This window comes from Pogoniulus pusillus, chromosome Z (assembly GCF_015220805.1).
Source record: "Pogoniulus pusillus isolate bPogPus1 chromosome Z, bPogPus1.pri, whole genome shotgun sequence".
Classification (NCBI taxonomy): Eukaryota; Metazoa; Chordata; class Aves; order Piciformes; family Lybiidae; genus Pogoniulus; species Pogoniulus pusillus.
The window spans coordinates 10227596-10254761 of record NC_087309.1 but is presented as its reverse complement, the minus strand read 5'-3'; the positions used below and the strand labels follow the sequence as shown (position 1 = coordinate 10254761).

At 44.6% G+C, this 27166-nt stretch overlaps 3 protein-coding genes across 5 annotated transcripts in view; 2 read left to right on the top strand and 1 right to left on the bottom strand.

Annotated features, from left to right (window-relative positions):
- Window positions 1–3149, top strand: part of RAI14 (retinoic acid induced 14) — a 112158-nt gene extending 109009 nt beyond the window's left edge. For all 3 annotated transcript variants that reach the window (XM_064176730.1, XM_064176726.1, XM_064176729.1), the window contains exons 17-18: window positions 807–872; window positions 1131–3149. In XM_064176730.1, the coding sequence (XP_064032800.1) occupies window positions 807–872; window positions 1131–1208 (144 nt within the window). In that variant the 3' untranslated portion in view covers window positions 1209–3149. The remainder of the gene's footprint in view (window positions 1–806; window positions 873–1130) is intronic.
- A 7380-nt stretch (window positions 3150–10529) lies between these two features.
- RAD1 (RAD1 checkpoint DNA exonuclease) lies at window positions 10530–18579 on the bottom strand. The gene is made up of 6 exons (XM_064176481.1): window positions 18339–18579; window positions 14930–15038; window positions 13434–13692; window positions 13008–13106; window positions 10905–11084; window positions 10530–10704 (listed from the first exon to the last, which is right to left on the bottom strand). Exons 1-6 carry the CDS (start codon window positions 18531–18533, stop codon window positions 10629–10631), a joined length of 918 nt encoding a protein of 305 aa, XP_064032551.1. The 5' UTR covers window positions 18534–18579; the 3' UTR covers window positions 10530–10628.
- A 68-nt stretch (window positions 18580–18647) lies between these two features.
- BRIX1 (biogenesis of ribosomes BRX1) lies at window positions 18648–25072 on the top strand. Its single transcript, XM_064176480.1, has 10 exons — window positions 18648–18853; window positions 19817–19928; window positions 20839–20882; window positions 21880–21950; window positions 22980–23029; window positions 23137–23210; window positions 23318–23368; window positions 23648–23749; window positions 24289–24417; window positions 24696–25072. Exons 1-10 carry the CDS (start codon window positions 18704–18706, stop codon window positions 24963–24965), a joined length of 1053 nt encoding a protein of 350 aa, XP_064032550.1. The 5' UTR covers window positions 18648–18703; the 3' UTR covers window positions 24966–25072.
- Window positions 25073–27166: the final 2094 nt, after the last annotated feature.

The window sequence follows — 27166 nt, the reverse complement described above, 5'->3', positions numbered from 1 at the left end:
ACTTATAAACATTTATCAAATCCCCTCTAAGTCTTCTTTTCTCCAGACTAAACAGCCCCAGGTCCCTCAGCCTCTCCTCATCAGCCATGCCCTCCAGTCCCCTCATCATCCTCATAGCCCTCCACTGGACCCTCTCCAGCAGATCCCTGTCCCTCTTAAACTGGGAAGCCCAAAACTGAAGACAGTATTCAATCTGGTACATCACCTACTAGGAAAGTGAGTAGGACTGAAAACAGGACACAAGCATATTCTTCTTCTTCTAGTCTAGCTTTCCTAACAGCTTTGCCCTGATTTGGAAAGATGACTTCCGAAATGTGGCAGCCTGTGATCATGAGAAAGGATTTCCTTGTTGGAATGTATAGTAATGAACTGAAGATTTAATGGGTTAAGACCTCGGTAACCATCTCCTCTTCCCTGGGAAGGCAGTAGCTGACAGATGGGTCACCTCAGCTCAGATGCAGCTGAGGGTTGATCTGTCAGTGTGTTGTTGGCTTCTCTCAATTCTGCTTGCTGATAAGATCAGGCAGTCGTTGTCCTTACTCTGCAGCTTTGCAGCTCAGCACTTCTTTCAGCTGATGTTACCTTACCAGCTTTTTATTTTTCACTGGGACAGGCAGAATTACAGTGTTTCTGTGGAGCACACTTCCAAGCAAATTATGTTCTGGATGGTTAGTGGCACAGTACTGTCTGAGCTGTTTTTCCGTGTATGCAAAAGTGTATGGTTTGTAATTCCCCAGAGCTCTGTAAATCTAGATGAGGAGTTCTGAATTCAACAGTTTGTGACTTTCTGCTTAACTATTTTCCAGGAGACAAAGAAACAGCATCAAGAAATAGTCTCAGTTTACAGGATGCATCTTCTGTATGCTGTGCAGGTATGGCTGCATATTGTCGGTCACACAGAGGTAGTATTTTAATGAAAGGTGTTTCCTCTGCAGATCTAGTAAGAACTTTTGCATGTTTTAGCCAAAGCATCCTACCCAAAAAGTATGACAATTTAAGTACAAATTTAGCACCACTTTGTTTTGGGGAGATTATCTAATTGCTATTCCTGTGAAGTAGTTTGTAAATCTTTAAGAGAGTAGATAGGTGCTTGAATTCAGTCATCTTTTCTTCTTTCTTCCTTTGTCTAGGGCCAAATGGATGAAGATGTCCAGAAAGTGCTTAAACAAATCCTATCCATGTGTAAAAGCCAATCACAGAAAAAGTAAACAAACAAACAAAAGCCAAGGAAAACTCTCCATTTTTATTGTTTCTGTTAATGGATGTTTATCTAGATCTGCCTTACCGTAAGATTTAAAACCGCCAGTTTGCTGCTTCTGTGTTATTGTGCTGTTTGTGAGGTGGATTTGTTTGTTTCTACCACTTCCCATGTGCATTTGCATGTGCAGTAACCAAACACATGCCTGCTTTCCCTATCCAAAATACAAGTACGTTCTTTGGACGTTTTTTACTTAGGCCACTCCATATCCTCTTTACCCTGAAAGTACCTTCCAGCTTCCTTCGGTAGAGGGAGGTTAATCTTGAAGAAAGCACTTACCTTGCCTGGGTAAAGGTGAAATCTGTGTCTTCTGTACTGTTTATAAGCTGCATCTTATTAATGGGGATAAACTTAGTTGTTTGATGTTGTAGCACTCAGATTCCTGACATTTTGCCATGTGCAGTCTTTGGCAGAGCAGAAGTGAGCCTTGCAGCAGTGAGCAGAAATAGGTATTTATGCTAAGCCAGGACATCAAACAACTACACTTGTTAGTGTAGCTTATTATTTAAGAATAATGCACCATGAGGTAGCTGTCCCAAACCATCCAATGCACTGAGTACACAAAAATCATACCATGCTTCATAGTTTCCTTGAATTGCCTGATAGTGTAATGAAACCATTTCAGGAGGTAAAATCATTAATCTCTTGAAGTTTTGTACAAAGCAGTACAGAAACATCTGTATAAGCAACCCTTTATGATAGGTTTAGCTGTCTATGCAAGTGTTGGCCACAAAGCTCAGGAACAAAACCAGAACATATACTTTAGACAAGGGATCCTAGTGAACACAGGATGTTTACAGTGAATGTCAATGCCTCATACTTCCTAACCTCACTTTTATAAAGATCTCCTCAGTATATTTTTATCGGCCTTCTAATGAATTTTTTTGTAACTAGACCATTTTTTTTCTACATATTTGCATTAAGCTTATTAACAAATATTTCTAGGTAATTGTGTTTTAGAAAGTTTCTTTTTATACCCCCAAGTATTCAGTAGTAGTGAAGCTACAGTGAAGTGTTTCCAGGCTGTAAAAGATCTGCATGGAATCGTAGAGCTGTCTGTCAGTGTGCTCAAGAGCCGTGAAGTGTAAAACACAATTCAGTCTGCTGCTGCAAAAGAGTGTATAAGTGGTAGGCAGAGAACAGCAGAGGTGTCCAAATCTCCTGCGTGTTGTTTCTGAAGGCTAAAGGCATCACTAAAGCCTTGACCAGCACTTTGATATTGAGAGTCAAGCAAAAATGTCTGATATGTGGTATAGGATGGAAAAATGATTCTAAGTACACACTTCACGTGAGGGTACAACCATTCTAACTGGCTTGCAGCTTCACTGTGGTGGGGTTTTTTTCCCTTGTTAGTTGATACGTCTCTAATAGAGAAATCCTCCAGAGCTATATCATCTATGAAGTTTATATAGAGTCATAACATGACAAGAGTCAGCAGTGCCTCAAGCTGACTGAATTTGTAGTGCACTTACATCAGATAATCCCTAACCCTGGCAAAACTAAAATGGGTTTCTAAGAGCATCAGTTAGACCTTGGTGTCACTTTCCTTGGGTGGTTTGACTAACGCCAGCTAATTCTGAACAGTATTTTGTAGTTAGATGGTTTTTAAAATGCTCCAAAGAAATGTGAAAAGAATTTTGCTGCAGCACTTCACAATGAACAACAGGATTTTAAGCATGCTAATGCTGCAAAGTATAAAACTTGATGAACCATTTTGTAGGTTGCCTGATGGATTTAGTCTTCTACTTTGTTTCGGTTTGTATATTTATTACAGTTATCTTTGTGGAATATTGAAAATTATATACTACAGCATAGCAAGTTCCTTTATATGTAATTTACAAGAAGTTTCCTTATGCAGCAAATAAACTATTTCCAAGGGTTTTTTTTTTTTATCTTTGTTCTTTTTGTGTCTTCATTTACTTATGGTATTGAGGGAAGTCTCACTACACTACTTTAAGGTAGCGCGGGTATGTTCAGTGTCTCACATTTAAATAGGTCGTTCCAGACTGTATAGGGTTAACACTCCAGGGGGAGTGACCCTGAACCTGACCCTAGGGATCTTGACCCCTCCCCAGAGGTGGGTCACACTCCAGGTGATGGTTAGCCCACTCCCCCCTACTTCCTGTCACAGTATCACAGTATCATCAAGGTTGGAAGAGATCTCACAGATCATCAAGTCCAACCCTTTACCACAGAGCTCAAGGCCAGACCATGGCACCAAGTGCCACGTCCAACCTTGCCTTGAAGTGCCCCAGGGATGGCGACTCCACCACCTCCCCAGGCAGCCCATTCCAGTGTCCAATGACTCTCTCAGTGAAGAACTTTCTCCTCACCTCCAGCCTAAATCTCCCCTGGCATAGCTTGAGGCTGTGTCCTCTCGTTCTGGCACTGGCCACCTGAGAGAAGAGAGCAACCTCCTCCTGGCCACAACCACCCCTCAGGTAGTTGTAGACAGCAATGAGGTCACCCCTGAGCCTCCTCTTCTCCAGGCTAAACAATCCCAGCTCCCTCAGCCTCTCCTCGTAGGGCTGTGCTCAAGGCCTCTCACCAGCCTCGTTGCCCTTCTCTGGACACGCTCAAGCATCTCAATGTCCCTTCTAAACTGGGGGGCCCAGAACTGAACACAGTCCTATAAAGGAGAGGGGCTTCCTGGTCCTCTCTCTCTCGCCACACACCTCACTCCACACACATCTCTGCCTGCATACCAGCACACCACACGTGGCAGACACGAGGCAGGCAAAGCCACCATCACACACTCGGGTTGTATTTATCCCTTTTGTATTTTGCTATTTCCCCTTCCCTATCCTTTGTAAACTTCCCTATCTCAAATACCTTTCTAAGTTATTGTTAAACTTTTCCTTTTAACTTCCAAATCAAGTAAGATTGATTTATTCGGGTGTGTTTACCTCTCTCTCTCCCTATATCTAATCCCTGTCTTTGGGAAAGGAGGGGGAAGAGGGGAGGGCACTCTGTAAATTGTTATTGGGTCTGTCAAATCTATTAGAGTCTCTGGGAATTTGAATTAGAACCCAAGACACAGATGTACCTGATTTTCCTACCTGAAATTGCAACTTGATTGTTAACTTTATGGATCTATCAGGTAGAACAAAATACACTCCGAACCCCATATAGCCAGTTTTGCACATTATGCCTTCTACTGACAGGTATGCTTGGAGCCACTTCTCAGGTGTACTTCTAGAGGTGGCAAAGTCCAACTAAGGTTTCCCATTCCAGTGAAGTTTAAAACTACCTTATAGCGGCAATGCAGATTGTTGAGGTCCCACTGTTTTTCAAGCTTTGGTTCTCCACCCTTAGCATGATCACACCATACAAATCTTCCTCAGGGATTTCAGAGTTGCAAGATGGCTTGGTTTTGGCTTTCATGGATAGAGATGTGTGACGGTTTGGGTGTTACCTGCCTCCCCTTTCTTATGAAATCACCCAGACTATGCTCAGCCAGCTAGAAATTAAGGAATGAAGGTTTATATTTACAGCTCAGCACAATATACAAGCAGGTATTTACAATATATACAGCTACATACAGAAATATACAAGTTAAAGAGTAATGCAGAAACACAACAGCCCTCCCAGAAACCAGAGTCCCCAGGAGGGGCTCCCAACCACCCTTCCACCTCCTTTCCATCCCTCTACCTTATCCCAGACTTTGCCTTACATGCAAGGTGAGTTAGGAGGAATGGCCAGGGTAGGTCAGAAAGCAGAAGGATTAGTTACAGAGAAAGCAGGCCAGAGAGAAGTGCAGACACCAGCTGCAGCAGAGAGCCACTGTAACTGTGTTGTCTATGTTTTGTGTTCTTGTCTTTATACATGCCAGCAAGCCTATGAGTGAAGCAGACACTGCCATTGTTTCCTTTTCACAGCCTATAATCTAATTCTTCTCACTAAAATATTCCAGCTAGTCTCAAACTAGCACAAGATAGTATTTCTCCATGCTGGCTCAGCAGGAGGCTTAGTGATGGTAGAAAGGTCTACTAACCAGTAGGTCAGATATGTGACAATGTGTTTGCTACGTGTCACCCCAAGACAGCAAAAGCCACAGGAGTGGCAGTAGACTACAGCACAGTGCCCTAGGAGAGGCAGCCAAGAGAGGGCCAGTGAAATAGCTGTTTGGAAATGATTCGGCAGATGCTTCATCACTATGTGGAGCTGCTATTGAGCTTGAAAACCTACTTCACGTTGTTCAGTGAATTTCCCTGACCAGGGGTTGGCTGGCTGGGGGAAGGAAGTAGGTGGTGCATGGCCTCACTGCTCTGAATGCTGCAGAACTGAGCAATCACTTGTTCCTATATGCATGTTGCATTTAGACTGTACAAGCTGCTCTCTGCAGGGCTCTGGCAGTCTGGGGTACTATTTTAGAGTGCAGGAGTGAGAGGGATAAACAGAGAGGCTGGAGGTCCATATGGGTCGAAAATGCAGAGCTGCTTCACAGTAATGCAGCCTCTGCCCATCTGACCTGACCCATTCATCTGGGTATGAGGCAGACACAAAAGGCTGAATCAATGCTCTCTTAAACACGAGAGACTCATGTGCTGCAGGGAAGTAACTGTTGGCTCAAGCAGTGTAGCCAGACCTCTCAGTATGGGGTACCTCCTAGAGCAGAGGTATCCTCTTGTGGCTCTGGCTGTCCCTGAGGATAGGTTCTCAGCCCACTACTGTGGGAGGCCTCTGCATTCAGTCTGCAGAGCAGCTGCACAGTGGGCCATGGTACTGAATATTGGGTGTACTCATGGAGAAGCTCTTGGAGGAGTTAACTGTTGAGGTTTCAGAGTATCAGCACAGGCAGACATGAGGTAACCCAGCAGATGCTCTGTCGGCACAACCTAACCCAGCAAATGCTTTTGGATGAATAGAAATGGTTGCAAGGGTTAAGACTAATCAGTGGTTTAAATTTTCCGTTCCATGTGGTTTGGGTCTGCCACGGGGAGCACCAGAAATGCTCTGAATTTAATGTCAAGCCACAGTTCAAGAGTTGGAGTACCCTGAAAACTGCATCTAGAGCTGTCTAGTTCTGCAGACGTGGCTTACTGGAGGTGTTTGTGGGTTGATTCTATGATTCTATGGTTCCATGAAATTCTTACTTGAGGAAACTCAATGTACACCTTTTATGTCTAAATAATAGTCCTACCAGCAGCCCCTGCTGCTGTCCAGAACCTACAATTGTTGGGTTCCCTAGGTTACAACAGGATATGACAAAGTGTCTGCTAGGAGAAATGATGGTCTCTGTCTGATTTGACACAGTGATGGGATCCTGATGTTGGATGTCACCAGTCTAAAATTCCACTGACTGTTGGCCTTGTTTCTTTGCACAAGCAGTAGAGGTTTATGCTTCTAATCCTGCAGGTACCAGTCCCCAGTCACACTGGTGGCTTCAGGAGAGTCTGATTTGTGGTAAGATCTGTAATTTAACCTGAGGCATTTTATGGCATTGCATTTCACATGATCACAGCATGTTAGGGGTTGGAAGAGACTTCCATAGATCACCAAGTCCAACTACCCCTGCCAGAGCAGGACCATAGAATCCAGTGCAGGTCACACAAGAATGCATCCAGACAGAGCTTGAATGTCTCCAGAGAAGGAGACTCAACAACCTCTCTGGGCAGCCTGTTCCAGTGCTCCATCACCCTTACAGTAAAGACATTCTTCCTCATGTCGAGGTGGAACTTCCTATGCTGTAGTTTATACCCATTGCCCCTTGTCCTGTCACAGGGCACAACTGAGAAGAGTTTGTCCCTTCCCTCTTGACCCCCAGCCCTCAGATATCTATAAGCATTGATAAGATCTCCTCTCAGTCTTCTCTTCATCAGACCAAGAAGCCCCAGGTCCCTCAGCCTCTCCTCACATGGCAGTGCTCCAGCCCCTTCATCATCTTTGTAGCCCTCCCTTGGACTCTTTTGCATAGACCCTGTCCCACTTGAACTGGGGGAGTCCAAAACTGAACACATTATTCCAGGTGAGGTCTCAGCAGGGCAGAGTAGAGTGGGAGGAGAACCTCCCTCTATCTGCTGGCCAGACTCATCTTAATGCACCCCCAGGCTCCCACTGGCCTTTGACTGCCCTGACAGACTCTATTTGATGAGTTTAACCCAGGTATTTATGCAATCATGATCTTTTTCAGTCTGTTATTTTAGAAGCCTGCTTGCGTGCTGGTCTGTCCACATTCGCAGTGCTGGCCCTTCTGGTGCATTTTTCCAACAGCCTGAAATGCTCAGACAGTTAGTAATGGGGCTTCCTACCAGCAGCTGGAAATTGGAAACAGGCACATCTCAGTGACCTCATCCCCTGCAAGAAGCCTGGAGCTGTAGCCTGTGTTCCTGCATCCCAACCAGCAGCCATCTGCTCCTGCCTTGCACACCATGAGCATGCCAGGCTCGTGGTATGCTGTTAAATCTGCCTGGGAGTGATGCTGCAGCTTGGTGGCTCTCAGGAATGAAGCATCCCCTACAGGAAAATACAAATGTGTATGTGAACCTGCTGCTTCAATGTGATCACTCCTCCTTTCCAGATCAGAGTAAATGCTCCCCAGTGATGGCTGAGCCCACAGCATTCTGCTCTCTGTGTCAGGGTAAGCAGCTTATAGTAATAGGACTGAGGTGTAAAGTGTTTTCTTGGTGACTTACCAGGCTACACCTACGAAAGTGACTGGGAATACTGTCAGATGCTAGAACAAGCCCACCCCTGTCATTAACACTGCTTTGCAATAGGCCCTCTATGTTAGCTCAGGCTGAGCACCAGTTTTTGCAAGTAACTGCAAGCACAGCCCTGGATCAGCCTGCTTCTCAGTGAAGGTGGCCTGCACCTTGCAGTCAGGTTTCTGCAGGGCCAGCTGTGCAGTACCACAAACCCCTCTGTGCCCAAGAGCATCTTATGCAGCACCTGCATGGGCAGGTAGAGCTTGGGGGCACACACTGGTGCCAGTTATCACATCCAACAACTGGTTTTAGGTCACACCACTAATAATACTAAATAGTTATCACCTTTTAAGAAAGGTGAGCAAAATCTGTTCTGTGATATGTCTGCCAGGGGACAAAGACTTATCAAGTAGAAGAGATAAAGCATACTAAAGGTACTGTCACTTTAGCCTGGAGGAGGCTCAGGGGTGACCTCATTGCTGTCTACAAGTACCTCAAGGGAGGCTGTAGCCAGGTGGGGGTTGGTCTCTTCTCCCAGGCAACCAGCAATAGAACAAAGGGACACAGTCTCAAGTTGTGCCAGGGGAAGTGCAGGCTGGGTGTTAGGAGGAAGTTCTTCCCAGAGAGAGTGATTGGCATTGGAATGGGCTGCCCAGGGAGGTGGTGGTGTCACCATCCCTGGAGGTGTTCAAGACTGGATGAGGCACTTAGTGCCATGGTCTAGTTGATTGGACAGGGCTGGGTGATAGGTTATACTGGATGATCTTGGAGGTCTCTTCCAACCTGGTTGATTCTATTATGTAACTTCAAGCAAATTTAAGTCTTTTATCAGCTTACCAGCTAAGAAAGACCTGATGCCCTTAAAGCCATTGTCCTCCTCACCCTTTCTGTTTTTACTGTGTCTGAAGGCAGAGGGGTAAAATAATCAATCCAAGGTGGATCCTGAAGCCACTCCCTGCCTTATTGCAAGGATATTGTAGCTGAAACTTCCCATCCTTTCATCCACCCAGAACAAGCACAGGCTCCTCCTCACCTTTCTGAGTCCAGCTGAGGTACAGACGTTAAGTCTTGCACAAATCATGCAAGTCTGTCATTGTGGTTATTTATGAAATGCAAGCCACTTTCTGGTACTTTGTGGTGTTCTAACTTCTTAGGGTATTATTTCCATGATCACTGTTGGTATATTGCAAAAGAAATTGCTAGAAAGTACTATTTTAAGAAGTAATATGGTACCTCTGTAGGAAATGACTCTGCCGCAGCAGTGTCCTCAAACACAACACAAGAAACTGACACTCTGAAACACATTCACATTGATTGATGTGTTCATTTTCATCCTGTCATCCAGAGGTTATGTGAAACATTCTTAATATTCATTAGTCAGTGAAAACATTAATAATTTCCAGTGACATCATAATTTTTTTTTTCACTGATGAAACTGAGACAGGAAGGGAAATTCACCTACATTGAATAGTTCAGTTTGAGGGTGAAAAAAATAAGTAATTTAGACTATTATTAGCTCTCTTTATCAGTCCTGCAGTTTAAAGATCTGTAATTTGTTTTTCATGTGTTAAGTTTACTGCAATAAATGGATGATCAGCATGGAAGGCAACAAAACTGAACTTCTGACACTGAGCACTCTGAAAGTGCTGGCTTATGCCAAGTATTGTTGGCATAAGCAAGAGGTGAAAAATGATCAACAAAAGCATCTGAAATCCAAAGGATTTGGATTCTGTTGAACTGTGGAGCCATCAGCTTGACGCAACATATAAACATACTGTTCTTCACATGTGCAAAGCAGAACCTCACCTTTTGACAAACAACAGAACCCAGATAGAGTCTGAAGCTGCAGAAGGTACCTCCAACTCTTGGATAACAGCCCAAGGCAGCAAGGCAGGAAGATTTCAGTCTCTTGTAGTATAATTTGCAGTCTCTGCATTTGGTTCAACACTCACCTGGGGTTTGGGGGACCTCTTGTTCTGAACAGAGTGATTTTAACAGAGAGGTGCGAAAGGCAAAATGCAACTTCTGACCTAAGCACAGCCCACTCCAGAAACCACACTCCTGTTTCAGTGAGTAAACATCAGGTCCTCATTAAGCAGTGATATAAATAGACCACTCCATGGGACAGAGGCAGACATTCCTTTACTTCAGTTTTTAGAGGTCACTCCTCTGCTGAAAAAGGCTATTGCAAAGCTAAACAAACTTCACAAATAATTTCAAATACAAAACTTTACTCTCTTATGTTTCTAAACAGCATTAGTAAAGAGTAGCATGGTAGTAATGGGGACATGTATGCATAGAAATGGTTTAGAGCAAGTTACTGCATATAAAACAGCAACATTGCAGAGCAGTCATGGGTAATAAGTAAATCCTGGCTTCTATCTTGATTTACCAACACCAGTACTGCAGACAAAAGTGTAAATTGGTTCCAGAAGAAATTCCAAGGAACTGAGTTATAGTAAAAATAAATGAAGTGAGGAGGAGCCTTGTGAGTTCACCAGCACTTGCCAGAAAGAAACCACCTGCTGCTGCTCAGACGAGTTTGAGCATATTACCCACTTCCATGACAAATTTGGGGTTATTTTTAAATCACTGAGATTTAACTGGCTAACATACAACTAGTATTCAGGTTTTTCTCTTGTGTAATTGCTCAGAACAAGCCAAAGGACAAAACACAAACACGAATATTTGGAGAACACTGTGAATAGCAGCAATTGCTGTAATCAGTGGCTGAAGAGATCAACTGCCCCCTTTGTCCTTTCAGCTTCAGGGCTTTGTTTTTGTTTTCCTGAGTCAAGGCTAAGAAATGTTTGCAAGGAAAAAAAAAAAGGAAGTCTTTGTTTTTCTAATTCCAGAGTATAAAAAAAAAACAGGCAAAACAAAACCCCACCCCAAATATCAAGTCTATTAATCTTTACAGCTCTTACCCAGTTGTATGAAAAAATAGAAGTATTTTATATATCTATAAATATAATGTAGATGCCAAAACATACACCTACAGTTCTGCTTCGGTGATATCTTCATCAGGGCAACAATAGTATTCCACAAAACAGATCTGTCCATCTTCGTTTCTAATCATGTACTGCAGTGAAAGAAATCCTTGAGCATCTGTTCGAATGGACACTTTACAAGATAAAGCCAATGCCTTTGTGGATGGTTTAAGCAAAGAAATCTTGTACCTGCAGGGGAAAAGCAGAAGTCATTTGAAAAAATATACAGCTGTGAAGAGAGGACCTGAAACACTGGATGAGTGCACCCTCATTAAGTTCACAGATGACACTGAAGTGGTGCGGTGGAGGGTTGCACAGGCCTCAAATGACTTTGTTTACAAATCTGTTCATGCCCGGATATGTCCCCCCAAAGGGTGTTACCCTGCCTAAACTTGGGGTAAACAAGTTAAGGGGGACAATGGGACACAATAGCCTTGGTGCCTTCGAGTCTGGGCTGCCTCCTCAAGGTTGAAGTAAACACGCTGTGTAAGCTCACGCGCCTAGGGTGGGGAAGCCACCTGAGCCCTCTCCACATTTGGGGGTACCGGACCCCTGGACTTCACCTTATTTGGTATGTTTTGGCCTGTTGCCAAGCCCTCATTGGACAGAATTGTGGCCCAAGGACCATCAATCGCAGGATCAAAACTCATAAAAAGGGACAGTTCAGTGTCGCTGCTATCTTGCCCCTGGCTCCTCTCCTGCCACCCTCCTCCACCTGCTGCTCCTAGCCGCTTCCAGCCGCTTTGGGGGACCACCGCTGCTGCATGACTCCAGCCCACGGCACCAGCCCAGGGAACTGACCAAGGTGCTCCTGGCCAGCTGCCGCTCCAGCCGCTGTTCCCAGCTTGACTGTGCCCGTGGAAGCTCCAGACAGTGCGCCCCAATAACCCCTGAGCTGAACTATTCAAGCCCACGATATTTGGGACCATCAAAACTGACTCCAGCCAGTGAGTAACTGAGCAAACTCGAGCTAAGACAGCATAAACGTTCAAATTTTACCAGTGGCACTTTCATGCCACAAACTCTCTTCCTAAATCCTTTCAAACCTCTGCTAAATTCCCAATTTGCTGTAGATAGACATTCTGTAATAACATCTCAGAACCACACACAAAGAACTTGTGTGGGGTAGCTGTAAATAAGTTTGGGGAAGGGGGGATTCCTTGTGTATATGATATTACATTATTTAAACCCTTTAAAAATTCGGCCTCATATTTCATTCCCCCAAACCCCAGACGAACCCCTTCACGACAAGTGGGTGGGAGCGTTGGTCTTCTGGAGGGTAGGAAGGCTCTGCAGAGAGCTGGACAGGCTGGGTCACAGCCAGCTGAGCATGAGCCAGCAGTGTGCTCAGCTAACCAAGAAGGCCAAGAGCATCTTGGCCTGTATCAGCAAGAGCAGGAGTAGGTGATTGTGCCCCTGTACTCAGCAGTGGAGGGGCTGTACCTTGACTATTGCGTTCAGTTTTACTGAAGCCCTCAATACAAGGACATTGAGTTGCTGGAGCATGCCAGCTGTTGAAGGGCCTGAAGAACCAATCTTATGAGGAGTGGCTGAGACAACTGGGACTGTTTACTCTAGACAAAAGGAGGCTGAGAGGAGAACTCATTACTTTCTACAACTACCTGAAAGAAGATTGTAGTGAGGTGGGTGTTGTTCTCTTCTCCCCAGTATCAAGTGATAGGACAAAAGGAAACATCCTCAAGTTGTGCCAGGGGAGGTTTAGACTGACTGCTGAGACATTGGAATAGGTTGCCCAGGAAGGTGGTTAAATCACCATCCTTGGAAGTGTTCAAGAAACATTTAGATGTGGCACTTCGGGACATGGTTTAATGGCCACAGCGGTGTCAGGTTGATTGTTGGACATTATCCAAACAACATAATCCTACAGAGTAACTAAAAATAACTAGCAACATGCTAATTTGACCTCTTTCCGGGTAAGAATATTGGACAGACATTGTTAACACTTAGCTCTTGACCAGAGACACACACTTCTATCAGATGGAAAGTATTTTTCACCCCACACTAGTGAAATTATTCTTATGGTAACGCAAAAATTGTTACTTTAAACTTTTCAGGCCTGCCACAGAGGAGATTGATCACAGACTTCCTAACCTGTTAGTCTGGGTCTGGTTACAGTGGAATGCTTCCATCAAATCAGAGTCCTTAGGATAATCCAGATGTGCACTTCCTGCATTTCCAAAAGTAGATAACCTGGAAGATAAAAGGCACCATCTCAAAACACCTGATCACAGCTCTCTGAAAACTCCTCAGAAGCAGTCATCTTGCATATCTCAATGGTTGTTCCACAGAACACTCCTGTACTTAATTAAAACTACTAAGCTGTCCATGTGAGTGACACATTTACAAGGCTGTCAGTATCTTAATTACTACATTAATTAGATGACATGTTGTGATTCACTGCATTTGTTACAATTCTTCTTGAAATAAAGCAGTATTCTAAAAGAAATCCTTTCTCCATAGTCCTTAACAACAGGGACCAAGCATGGGCACTTGAGCTGAAAGCAGAGTTTTCAGTACCTGAAGTAGGGTTTATCTGGAGACATGGTGATCTGCAGAACTTCACTGGTCATATCCAGTTCAGCAAAAGCTTCCCGTAGCCCTTCTGACTGCAGGATAATTTTATTAACAACCTTTGTGCTACAGAAGTCAAAGTCTAACAATTCATCAGGTTCCTGAGTGTTGATTTTGCACACTGTCACTACTCCTCCTTCTTCCAAGAAGAGCATCAAGGGATAACCATAGCCACGGTAACACATCCTAAGGGCTGTTGATGTCCCTGAAAAGAGATTGAAAATGATAATTCCTCTGAGCTAGTTAACACACCTGATCCCTTTAGAAAATTCACTTTACTGGTAGATAGGCCACAGATTAACCAGATTTAGCAGCCTCCAATACCATGATTGTGCTAGTTTGAAGCAGGCTAGAATGTTTTGGTGAGAAGAACTAGATTACAGGCTGCGAAAGGGAAACAATGGTGAGGTCTACTTCCCTCATAGGCCTGCTGAGAAGTATGGGAACAAGAAATAAAAACATTAGATAACCACTCTCACTTGGGCTGCTGGCTGAGCTGCATCTCTCTAACCTCACCCTCCACTTTGCTTCCTAACCCCCCTAGCTGAACCTCTATTCTTTCTTGGGACTGGGGTAAGGTTGAGAGGGGTAGGAGGAAGGTGTAGGGGTGGTTGAGAGCCCCTCCTGGGGACTCAGGTTTCTGGGAGGGGAGTTGTGTTTCTGTATTACATTTTACCTTTTATATTTCTGTCTATAACTGTATATACTGTAAATATCTGCTTGTATATTGTGCTAGCTGTAAATAAATAGCTTCATTCATATTTCCAGAGCCCACTGAGTCTAGTCTGGGTGATTTATAGGGGGGGGGGAGGACGGGGGGGAACACCCAAACCATCACAATGATATTGAGAATGCTTAGTGCAGCCTCTCAGACATCCTATGAAGTGCTGATGGTAACACAACCCAATGAAATGATTTGTAGGTAGACACTAGCTCAAATCCAACTCATTTAATCTACCCAACAGTTAACTTTTACTGTGACAGTAAGCTGGATATGCTAGAAATACTGGAACTTGGAAACCCTCCATGGTCCTGAGGCTCTTTCTGGCTCATTCATCTTTCTTTACTACTCATGTTACTGGTGTAATCCAAACTGCATCTTAGCTTTCATTCTTTCTTTGCTAGGTAATCATCACATGAATGTTTGGTTTCCCAAATCACAGTGCTGTTTAGCACAGTTGATTTACAGCATAAGAAAGACAGAGACCTGCTGTAACAGTCCCTGACACACTGGCCAGGCTCACATTCATCAGCAACTTTCTTCCCTCTGTCAGCATGTATCACAGCACACAATTCTATCAGCTTAAGTAAAAGGGATGAATCTAGCTAAAGAGCTGCCATGCTCAGAAAGACTTAAGGTGAGAAGTCTGATGTTTTGCCAAGACTGGAAATCTCCCTAAAGCCACGTAATTACATATGATACATGTAAATATGCACCACACCTGGCAAAGAACCAGTACCAAAAATGGTTAAGCAGTCAAGAAGAACAGACAAATTGATCCGGAATGTCACTGATTCCTCCTGAACAGTAAACTCCTGGAAAATTTCTGCCTGTAAAAGAAAAATATGAAAGGGAAGAGATGAAGCAAAGGGAGTTTCTGCAATTATTTTACAGCAGTTTTACTTGCAGAGATCAGTGCAAGGGGACACAGTCTCAAGTTGTGCCAGGGTAGGTATAGGCTGGATATGAGGAGGAAGTTCTTCACAGAGAGAGTGATTTCCCATTGGAATGGGCTGCCCGGGGAGCTGGTGGAGGCACCGTCCCTGGAGGTCTTCAAGAAAAGACTGGATGAGGCACTTAGTGCCATGGTCTAGTTGATTGGATAGGGCTGGGTGCTAGGTTGGACTGGATGATCTTGGAGGTCCCTTCCAACCTGGTTGATTCTATGATTCTATGAATACAAAGTGATGCCTCCATGTAACAGAGTATCAGTTAAACAAAAGTGGGTCTTCATCCTCGTAATTAGCAGAATCAAAACAGGTCACAGCCAAAACAAAGTAATATGGCACAAGCATGAAAATGTAAAAACTTCTCTTCTATAGGTCTATAGTCAGCTACAAGATTTAAAGCCTAAAGCTCCCCACTTCTGGAACTGGAAACACTCAAGGATCTAGAATCACAGTGTGGTTTGGGTTGGAAGAGACCTTTAAAGGTCATCTAGTTTGAACTCCCACCCTACAGTAAGAAGGGGCACCTCTGACTGTATCAGGTTGCTTAGAGCCCTCTCCAATCTGATCCCAAATATTTGCAGCGAAGAGATGGGGCATCTAAAACTGCTCTGGGAAACTTCTTTCATCCGCTGCTTAATCATCCTCACCATGAAACATTTTCTCCTTATATCTAGTCAAAATATACTTTTAGTTTAAAATCATTACATCTTGTCCTATCACAAGAGGCCCTGCTAAAAAGCCTCCATCTTTCTTACAGGCTCCTTTTAAGTATTTAAAGGCTCAAATTAAGGAAATCTATTTTTGTGGCCCTCCTCTGGACCTGCTCCAAGAGGTCCATGTCTTCCTTGTGCTAATAGTTCCAGAGCTGGAAGCAATAGTCCGTGTAGGCTCTCATCAGAGCAGAGTCATGGGGCAGAATTCCTTCTTCAACCTGCTGGCCATGCTTCTGATGAAATCCAAGAAATGGGTAAGCTTTCTAGAGGTAGCACAAGAGGTAGCATAAAACTGAGCAAGGCTGCTTCTGAGCTTGTATTAAATGCAAGAATAATCTAGATTGCTATTTAAAGCTGCCTATAAGGACCGGTCAGTGTAGCCAAAATCTTCTGCCTTTGCATAACTTAGAATCATAGAATCAGTCAGGGTTGGAAGGGACCACAAGGATCATCTAGTTCCAACCCTCCTGCCATAGGCAGGGACACCCTACCCTAGATCAGGCTGGCCAGAGCCCCATCCAGCCTGGCCTTAAACACCTCAGGGATGGGGCCTCAACCACCTCCCTGGGCAACCCATTCCATGCTCTCACCACTCTCATGGTGAATAACTTCCTCCTTCGAATAGAACAGTTGGGTTTAGAAAGGCCCTGTGGTCATCATCTAGCTCTCTGTGTGGGCTTTACTATTTCTTCTCACAGCTTGTATCCCATTTTCTTCATGTCATGTGTAATTTCTCCATATGTACAACAGACAAATCCTCCTTTACACCTGAGCTTGCAAGGCAGATTTAATGATGCTATTCACACACCATTTTCTGCTTCTAACAGTGGAGAAAGGAGATACTTCTTGCCATGCATGGGAAGGCACATGATGACCGAATCTGCACTCTAATAACAGGTTGTGTGGTGGGCAAACTGGAAAAGTGTCTCCTGCTAAGGCCTGGTCTTCACAGCAATCATCAGAACAGAGTATCCTCACAAAATGTGACAAGAATCCCGTGAAATGGAATCAAAAGTGATCACAGAATCATAGAATCAACATGGTTGGAAGAGACCTCCAAGATCAGCCAGTCCAACCTAGCATCCAGCCCTCTCCAGTCAACTAGACCATGGCACTGAGTGCCTCATCCAGGCTTTGCTTGAACACCTCCAGAGACGGTGCCTCCACCACCTCCCTGGGCAGCCCATTCCAATGCCAATCACTCTCTCTGCCAACAACTTCCTCCTAACATCCAGCCTAGACCTCTCCTGGCACAACTTGAGACTGTGTCCCCTTGTTCTATTGCTGGTTGCCTGGGTAAAAAGGCCACCCCCCACCTGGCTACAATGCCCCTTCAAGTAGTTGTAGACAGCAATGAGGTCAGCCCTGAGCCTCCTCTTCTCCAGGCTGCACACCGCCAGCTCCCTCAGCCTCTCCTCATAGGGTTTGTGTTCCAGGCCCCTCACCAGCTTTGTTGCCCTTCCCATGACACGTTCCAGCACCTCAACATCTCGATGATCATAATAATTTAGTAGTAGCAGTGTTGTAGCATTAAATTACCCTGAAGGATTCTGTGGTGCTGGGTACAAAACCCCACACCATGGAACACCCTGGACAGTGGAGTTTGCAACATAAAACAGAGATGTGAGATGAGTACAAGGCTGAGAGGTGGCACAGAGAAGCGGTGCTGTACATAGCAATTAAAATGATCTAACTGCTTACTGATGCTGTTAAATAGAGCCCAGATACTGACCCTGAAAAATAATCAAATGTAAAGTCAGTGCTGAACCTGAATGTCAGCTGGTTCATGTAACAGTGTGCAGGTTCTAGTGCCTGTTTATATGTTGATCTGTGATCACACAGCAGTTACAATCACGAGGTAGCCCACCAGTAAGTACCCTCAGCTGTGCCTACTCAGAATAGGCAGGTTCTTTTTATAACTTTCTGGACAGAGATCAGAGCAGACAGAATCAGAGAGCAAAAGGGGCTCCAGTCTCCTCTAGAACCACACACTCCTGCCTGTGGCTGGAAGCTCTCCGCTTAGCCTCGCAGATACTGTGGGTAAGTATCAGTGAATTAAAATTCTCACTTCAAGTTGGCTCAAATTCACCCTTTTTTTTCTGCTGCTGAAACGCAGTGTAAAAAAATTAACGACTGACAGATGCTTTTTGAACATGGTCACACAAGTCGCAGCCGGCTTTGCTGGTGCCAGCATAGCCAACAAGGTCTCAAGCTCACCGCGCAAACCAGCGCGCACGAACAAGCCAGGCACCCAGCAAGGCCTCTGGCAGCTCGAGCACGTCACAAACGCAACAGCCTCACAGCAGCACTGCCTTCACGCCGCCTCCCAGCTCTCTGACGGTATTTCCGCGAGCGAACTTGCTGTACGCCTCCTTCACCACGCAGCCGGGGCCCTCCTCTGACAGCGGCAGCAGCCCCCGGCCACGCCAGCGCCGAGGGGGCTGCCCGCCAGCAGCACAGCCCGCACCTGGATGAAGGCGTGGGCCTGGATGCACTTGGCGTCCTCCACCGTCACCCGGAGGCCGTTGGCCGTGGCGAAGCAAGTGGCGTGGTCCTGGAAGTGGACGGCCCTGAGGAGGCCGGAGAGGTGCCGGGCGTTGTCCAGGCTGGCGAGCAGCAGGCAGGGCTCGCCGCTGCCGGGCGGCTGCGTGCAGAGCGGCATGGCGGCCGGCCCGCGCGCCCCGCGCTTCCGGGGCGGCCGGAAGGGCGGGGCCGGAAGGGCGGGACCGGAAGTGCGGACAGGCCGGAAGTGCGGACAGGACGGAAAGGCGGGGCCGGAAGTGCGGCCAGGCCGGAAGTGCGGCGGGCTGCCCGCGGCGTGCGGCGGGGAGGATGGCGGCGGCCAAGCGGCAGCGTGACGTCCCGGCAGCGCGGCCGAGGAAGCGAGCTAAGAAGGCCCCGAGCGCCCCCGGAGGGGAGGCGAAGCCGAGCCCGGACGGAGCGGGTCCGGGAGAGTACAAAGTACCACCGCCGGTTTCCCAGGTACGCACCGACCCCGCTGCCCGGGGCGGAGCGGGCAGGGCCGCGCCGGGCCGGGTGTCGCCGCTCTGCTCCCTTCCCGGACCGGTGTTCACCCAGTGCCTTGTGCCCGTCACCGGGCCGAGTGTTAGAGAAGGGTTCCGCCGCCGATGGCTGCAGCGGGTACGAGTGACCTGCGGCTGTAACTCGGGTCCTGTGGCGCAGCCCGCTGCTGGCGGAGGCCCGGGTCCGGGGGCCGCCTGCACATCTTTTGTGTTCCCAGGGCGGAGGTAGCAGACCTCGGGGCGCACGGGGGAACCCAGGTGCTAAACGAGGGCAATGAGGCCAGTTATTATTTAATAAACGCAGCACAAATGAAAGTAGCATCACATGGGTAGGTGACTTCTGGGGAAACACACGGAGACCTGCGATGTATGAGTGACCTCTTGCCGCGAATTGATCGGATCAAACATCTATTTCTCACATAAATAAGCTGTGTTTTCTTAACCTCAGAGATATCTAAAAGAGCTAATAATACTGTTATATACAGGAAAAATATGCTTGTTTCTTTTAGGAATAATCCTCCTGAGAAGGATCCAATAAATGCCTTATAGTTTGCTTAAAAGTAGTAAGTCGAGGTCTCAGGTCTGCCACGTGGTCATCTGTAAGAAAAACCTCCGTAGTGCTCTGAGATTGTGGCTCAGCTCATTTTGCAGGGCTCGAGGGGTGCTGGTTTGACAGTTATAATGTATGTGGCTTTCTTAATTTGTGTTTTCTAGAGACTTAAAAATTGGCATCAGTCCTGCATCAGTATGTAAAAACGTACACCTCTGTGTTTTGTATTGAAAGTCATCACTTGCTGACAGAACGATTCTGTGTGAATGGATAAATAATAACAAATGTTCTTACAAACCTTTGTTGTTGCTGTGCTGTAGTAGTTCTAAGGCTACAGACTTGCTGCTTAACTTTTATTGGCCATTTTCCTAGGGGAAATGGAAAAACAAGGAGCGGGTGCTTATATTCTCTTCTCGTGGAATCAACTTCAGAACGAGGCATCTAATGCAAGACTTAAGGACGTTGATGCCTCACTCTAAAGCAGGTAGGTTTAGAAGTGTGATGGTTTGGGTGTTACCCACCCACCCCCCACCCCACGCTTAACAAAAATCACCCAGACCAGACTCAGCCGAGCTGGAAATTGAATGAAGCTTTATATTTACAGCTTAGCACAATATACAAGCAGAGACTTAAAATGTATACAGAAATATACAAGTTAAATAGGTAATACAGAAACACAACAGCCCTCCCAGAAACCAGAGTCCCCAGGAGGGGCTCCCAACCACCCTTCCACCTCCTTTCCGCCCTTGTACCTTATCCCAGACTTTGCCTTTCATTCAAGGTGAGTTTGGAGAATTGACCAGGGGGTGTTAGGAAGCAGAGGGATTAGTCACACAGACAGCAAATTAGAGAAGGGAAGCAGCCAAAACCAGAGAGCAGCTGTGTTATCTATGTTTGTGTTCTTGTTTTTGTACATCTCAGCAAGCCCATGAGTGAAGAAGACGTGGCCATTGTTTCCTTTTCACAGCCTATAGTCTTATTCTTCTCACCAGAATATCCCAGCTAGGCTTAAACTAGCACAAGAAGACATCCCTAACTTATATTTTCAGGACAGTTTTAAACCAAGAACTTTAACACTATCTATTCCTTTTCGGAATGTGGTACATGACCCTTCTGATAAAATTTTCACCTTAAACAAACACTAGAGCCCTTTGGAGACAGAAATATCACTACTGTAATTGTGTCTTAATATTTTCTGGGTATTTACTCCTATGGCCTCCTTGGTTGACTCTGTAGGTGGACTTTTGTTGCTATGTTTCTTTGTTGCATAATGTGTCTGAAACAACTTGATGGTTAATCTTTCATTTATAGCTAGTAAGTTTTTTGCAGAAGGGCCATGAACCTCTCCTGTTAAATTGGTTTCCAGCCTTCTAAATGTTTTTCTTGTCTTCCAGATACTAAAATGGACCGCAAAGACCAATTGGGTGTTATTAATGAGGTAATTAGGATTCAACTAGCGCTTCTTTATTTTTTGTGACAATTAAATTGTGATGGTTTGGATGTTACCTGCCCCCCCACACTTTAGAAATCACCCAGAATAGACTTAGCCAGCTCTGGAAATTGAATGAAGCTTATATTTACAGCTAGCACAATATACAAGCAGATATTTACAGTACACACGAAATATACAAGGTAAAAGGTAATACAGAAACACAGCAGCCCTCCCAGAAACCTGAGTCCCCAGGAGGGGGTCCTAACTGCTCCTTCACCTTCCCCCCAACCTCTTTCAACCTTACCCCAGTCCCAAGGAAGAATGGAGGTTCGGCCAGGGGTTAGGAAGCAAAGTGGGTTAAAGAAACGGAGGGTGAGGTCAGAAGAGAGATGCAGCTCCAAGCTCGCCAGCAGAAGTACCTTATCTGTGTTTTAATTCTTGTTTTTATACATCTCAGCAAGCCTATGAGCAAAGTAGACATCACCATTTTTTTTCCTTTCACAGCCTGTTTTCTAGTTCTTCTCACCAAAACATTCTAGCTAGCTTCAAACTAGCACATAAATACACAAGAGGAAAGGGAAACCAAGTCTAAAAATGCTCAGTTCTGGTTACAGGAGCTGTATAACTCTATAGATGAAAACTATTGATAGTCACAGAGTACTTGTGTTAAAACAGCAGGCTGGCTAGTGATTAATAAAGTCAACGAAACCTTTCCTAATGGAGAAAGAAAACTGAACATGTCTTTTGTGTAGATTCAGTTAATATGCTGGCTTGCTTGTAACTTCAGTGACATTATTACTCCTGGCAATAAATACATGAGATTTTTTTTCAGCATAACAAGTGCTTCAACTTAAGTTTGCATATCAGTAGGTGTAGTACATTGGATGAGAGCTTTGCTTTTGAACATTGATTTTGGAGGGTGGAAGATATGTAGGTTAATGTAGAAAGTGTTTCGAAAACATCTTCAAGTCAGTTCACAAATAATTTGATGTGTCTTGTATAGGTGTGTGAAATGAAAAACTGCAATAAGTGCATTTTTTTTGAAGCCAAAAAGAAACAGGATCTCTATATGTGGTAAGGAAATGTTATGTTTTCTTATATTTCTGTTTATAGCTGGGGATGCTTCCATTCTAGCTGAAGTTTTTTATTGTGGTAGTGAAGATGCACAGAACAGTGACTCTTGGTGAAATCTGTGCTGTCTTCTGTGGGTGAGGGAAGCTTACAATGCATGACTAGCTCTTGTAGACTGTTTACAAAAGCACTGTTCAAAACTGCATTTCTACGTGTTTTAAGAGAACTCAGTGCTGTAAAAGCAGCTGAAATTAAGTCAATTCGGAGATAACTAATTGGTATAGAATCATAAAATCAACCAGGTTGGAAGAGACCTCCAAGATCAGCCAGGCCAACCTAGCACCCAGCCCTATCCAGTCAACTAGACCATGGCACTAAGTGCCTCAGCCAGGCTATGCTTCAGCACCTTCAGGGACGGTGCCTCCACCACCTCCCTGGGCAGCCCATTCCAATGCTGATCACTCTCTCTGTGAAGAACTTCCTCCCAATATCCAGCCTGTACTTCCCCTGGCACAACTTGAGACTGTGTCCCCTTGTTCTATTGCTGGTTGCCTGGCAGAAGAGGCCACCCCCCACCTGGATACAATGTCCCTTCAGGTAGTTGTGGACAGCAATGAGGTCACCCCTGCAGTCTCCAGGCTGCACACCCCCAGCTCCCTCAGCCTCTCCTCATAGGGTTTGTGTTCCAGGCCCCTCACCAGCTTTGTTTCCCTTTTCTGGACACCTTCCAGCACCTCAACATCTCTCTTGAATTGAGGGGCCCAGAACTGGACACAGCACTCAAGGTGTGGCCTGACCAGTGCTGAGTACAGGGCAGGAATAACCTCCCTTGTCCTACTGGCCACACTGTTCCTGATACAGGCCAGGATGCCATTGGCTCTCTTGGCCACCTGGGCACACTGCTGGCTCATCTTCAGCCTACTATCTATCAGTACTCCCAGGTCCCTCTCCTCTTGGCTGCTTTCCAGGGCACTAGAAATATGTCATGCCTTCTGACTACTGTTAACATTCTTTTCTCCTCCATTAATGTAGGCTTTCAAATATACCACAGGGACCATCAGCTAAATTCTTAGTGCAGAACGGTAAGTTGATTGGTATTTTGTGTTTGGATTCTTGCTCTCTTGTCTGTGCAATTACCTGTAAGTACTAAAACGATCATCTTTTCTTTGTTTGTTTTTAATTGCTGTAGTTCACACACTGGCTGAATTGAAGATGACAGGAAACTGCTTAAGAGGCTCACGTCCCCTTCTGTCTTTTGATCCAGTAAGTATATTTTTACTTCATTGAATGTGTCTTTGTTTTCTTTTCTCTTTGTACAGCTATCACTTGTAGCTTCTATGTAAAATCACTTTTTTTTAAATTATTTTTAGATATTTGACAAGGAGCCACACTATGCCCTCCTGAAAGAACTGTTTATTCAGGTGAGTCTGCATTTCTTCTGTCTAGTGTTTCTGTGTCATATGAAGCAGTGTTTTGGCCACATTTAAAAAACTCAAGTGTTTTTTAAGTGGTTTTACACTTCTAAACTTGCAGAAACTCTTCAAAGAATTAGACCCATGCATAAAGTCAGTTGGACACATGTTCTCAGGTTTTGAGTTTTGAATGTAACCTGGGACTGGGATCTTCAGCAACAGTAAATTGATTTAAAATGGTCTTTAAATTACAGATATATAGAAATGCTGTGCTGCCTTTTATTACAGACATTTAGTACACCACAGTACCACCCCAAAAGCCAGCCTTTTGTAGATCACGTCTTCACCTTCACTGTTACAGATGAGAGGATCTGGTTTCGTAATTACCAGGTTAGTGGTCTCTCTTAGCTACTCGAGAGGTGCTCTGAAGTAATGCAATATCCAATCCATTAACTGCAATAAAATGAGAAGAATGCTTATTGTCAGAATATGCCAACACATAGTGCTTGCCCAAAGTAATTCTGGATCCTAAAATTAATTACCTTCTTCTATACCTCTGGGGAAAGATGTTTTCAGTTCTGTGTACTTCAACATACATTCTGTTGGGATTCTGTGATGGTTGTCTCGGTAACGGGAAGTACTAGCCAAAGACTAAGATTTGCTTCTCAGTTAATCTTAATTGCTGCTTTGACCTCACTTATGTTGGAGCTCACTTCCCAAAGGAAAAAATCACAGGCATTTAATACTAATGATTGCTTTAGGCTAGAGGAATTGGCTTTATATATGGCACTGGTTTTAATACAGTCTAACTTCCTGGCTTTAGTGGCATGGTATCTTGGATTTAAATACAGTTATGTATAGCTGTATTGCTAAGGTCATATACTTAGTTTCAATCCACAAGGCTGAAGGAAGTGTTCTCTTCATTGCAGATAATAGAAGAAGACGCATCTTTAGTAGAAATTGGGCCTCGTTTTGTCCTAAACCTCATAAAAATCTTCCAAGGCAGCTTTGGAGGACCAACTCTGTATGAAAATCCCCATTACCAGTCTCCAAATACGGTAAGCAGCTTTGCCTTTGTCTTTATTTAGCAACCAGTTTGACAGCTGATCTTGTATTCTGTCTGTGCAGGACAATCAGTATTGGCCTTTCCTTGGGACCCTTTGTAGAATCTGAGAACAGAGCAATTTTGGTAAAAATTGAATGAATGTAAACTTCATGAAAACAGGGCATTAGAATAAGGATCTTGAGAATTAACTAGAGAAATTAACATGTGTTTTCTAACACCTTAATTCTTCCACCTTGCTTGTGTAAAACCTAATGTAATTTGTTTTCACAGCATCGAAGGCTGCTAAGATTGTCTGTGGCAGCTAAGCTTAGAGAGAAACTGCAAGTGAAGGAGGTACAAAAGATTAAGAAAACAGGGAGTAAAGTGCTCATTGGAGAAGATCCTACAGAAGTGGTCTTTAAAACTCCAGCTGAAGAAAAGCCAGTGGAAATACAGCTTGTGAAACCAGAGGTAGAGCCAATTGTTAAAGATAAAAAGAAGCTACGCAAAATTCAGAGGAAGAAGCAAAAAAAGCTTTTCAGAAAGGAAGCATCAGCATAAATGTTGCAAGTGATGGAACCAGCTCTATTGGCGTAATATTGTAAATACTTGTTTTTACAGGCAGAATTAATTAGACTTCAGTTTTAAGTAAAACATCCATTTCTTTATTGTGTTTGTACTCTTTCTTTGGGAGGGTGATGGGCTTTGAAAAACTTGGCTGCAGGAAAGGAGGGATGGAACACTCCACATACTTCTGATTTTAAGAACTGACCTCTTGAATACCTCTGGGAAGCAACTCACTGTAAGGTGTACAGTGAATAAAAGTAATTGGGTTGTCACCAGTGTACATCATGAAGTGGAATTCAAAAGTTAGCTTTCCTAGTCTGGCAGCACTAGAGCATTCTTTCAAAAGTTTTAACTATAGAAACTCTCTCAGGGGGATTGGAGTTTTTTTTATTCTCCTAATCTGGAGGATATTTTATCCTCATAATCTGTAGGAAATGCAAAGAAGTACGGCTCTTAACTGCCTTTTGGTAGTAAAGAAACCTACTTTTGTCAGTGGTAGCTCCTGTATGCAGTCAGGTTCTTAGTACCTGAAACACAGCTATGGAGTTGAAATAGGCCCCTAATACTAAATTAATTGCAAATTCCCTAGAGGCAAGAGGTACGTGCTACCCTTGACTCTGCATATCAAAACCATACACCTATGGCAGCTAGAAATAGAGTTGTTAATGTTGCTATTACGGAAGCAGTGCTTAAGCACAGAATCCCTTGCTTAGAAAATCAAGGCACTTTCTTTTTTCTGAAAGTGCTGTCAGTTGTTTATTGCTAGGTCTTGTTTTTCAAATACAGTGAGCACATACAAGATGTTTCCATTTAAAACTGGCAGATACGCTGCCAGTATTGCTCACAAGTCCTTACAGGTGAAGCCCTTAATTTTGTGAGGGGATACTGCCTGCACTTTAAGTGCATCAGTGTTCACACAGCTGAGCAGGAAAAAGTGCAGGGTTTGGTTCATTGTAGGTCTCACCTCTCTTCACAGTTGGTATTGCCTCAGAGCTGCAGCATGAGGTTAGCTTTAATCTGGGGCTATATTTTCATGAAAATTTTAGGAAGTTACTGTCTGTAGTCAGTCTGAGTTACTAGCTGGGAAAAGTGCTTGCAACCATTCTCCAACCAGCAGCCTCCAAACAAATAATCTGAAGCATAATTTGATGAGAATTTCTATGTAGTGCTCAGAAAAGCTGGATTCCAGGAAACATCTTGGATGATACAAAGTAGCTAGAGACCTCCCTGGGGCTGTTCCATTACCTTTCTTTTAATCTACTTTCCATTTACAGACCTCATGACCTGGTTCTTCTATTGATTGTAGTGCTGTGTTCCTGTCTGCTCCCCCACTTACCATGCATTTCAAGGTCTTTGCATATGCCCTGTTCTTGTTTGGTTCCTCTTGCTTTGAGCTGCTGATGTCTTATTTCTGAACAGACACAGCTGGCCCCAGAGGAAGCTGACCTTGTTAAGCACAAAATATCCCACACAGCAGAGCAGGGGAAATTCAGTGTCATGTCTAACAAGCTGGTCTGGTGTATGTTACATGATTGGAAAGAAAGACTGGTGACTATAGACATCTCAGTTCATGTAGTCATAGGACCTCAGGGGTTGGAAGGGACCCAAAGAGATCATTGTGTCCAAGCCTCCTGCCAGAACAGGACCATACAGTCTAGGTCAAAACACAGAGGAACACATCCAGACAGGCCCTGAAACTCCAGAGAAAGAGATTTCACAGCCTCTGAGGAGCCTGTTGTAGAGTAATAGAACGAGAGGGTCTAACTCCAGGTTCCTCACAAAATTAAATATCTAAATCCTGTAGCTGAGATCATCCAGATACTCACTGACCTCTGATCACCAGAGAGAGGAGAGCTGCACCAGACTGTTCACTGCTTTCCACCTGCCTCCTTAAGGACGGAGTGGACTGATCACCAGCCTTGTCTAGGCTGCTCCTTTTTAGTATTGCCTTTGTAAACTTTCAATACCCTGCTCTGAGCCCACTTGAATAGTTTGATGTCCTTACACCGAGGCACCCAAAACTGCACAGTACTGGAGCTGCACCAGTGCAGTATAAAACGGTAGTCACCTCCCTCGACTGGCTAAGTATCATAGAATCATAGAATCAACCAGGTTGGAAGAGACCTCCAAGATCATCCAGTCCAACCTATCACCCAGCCCTAGCCAGTCAACTAGACCATGGCACTAAGTGCCTC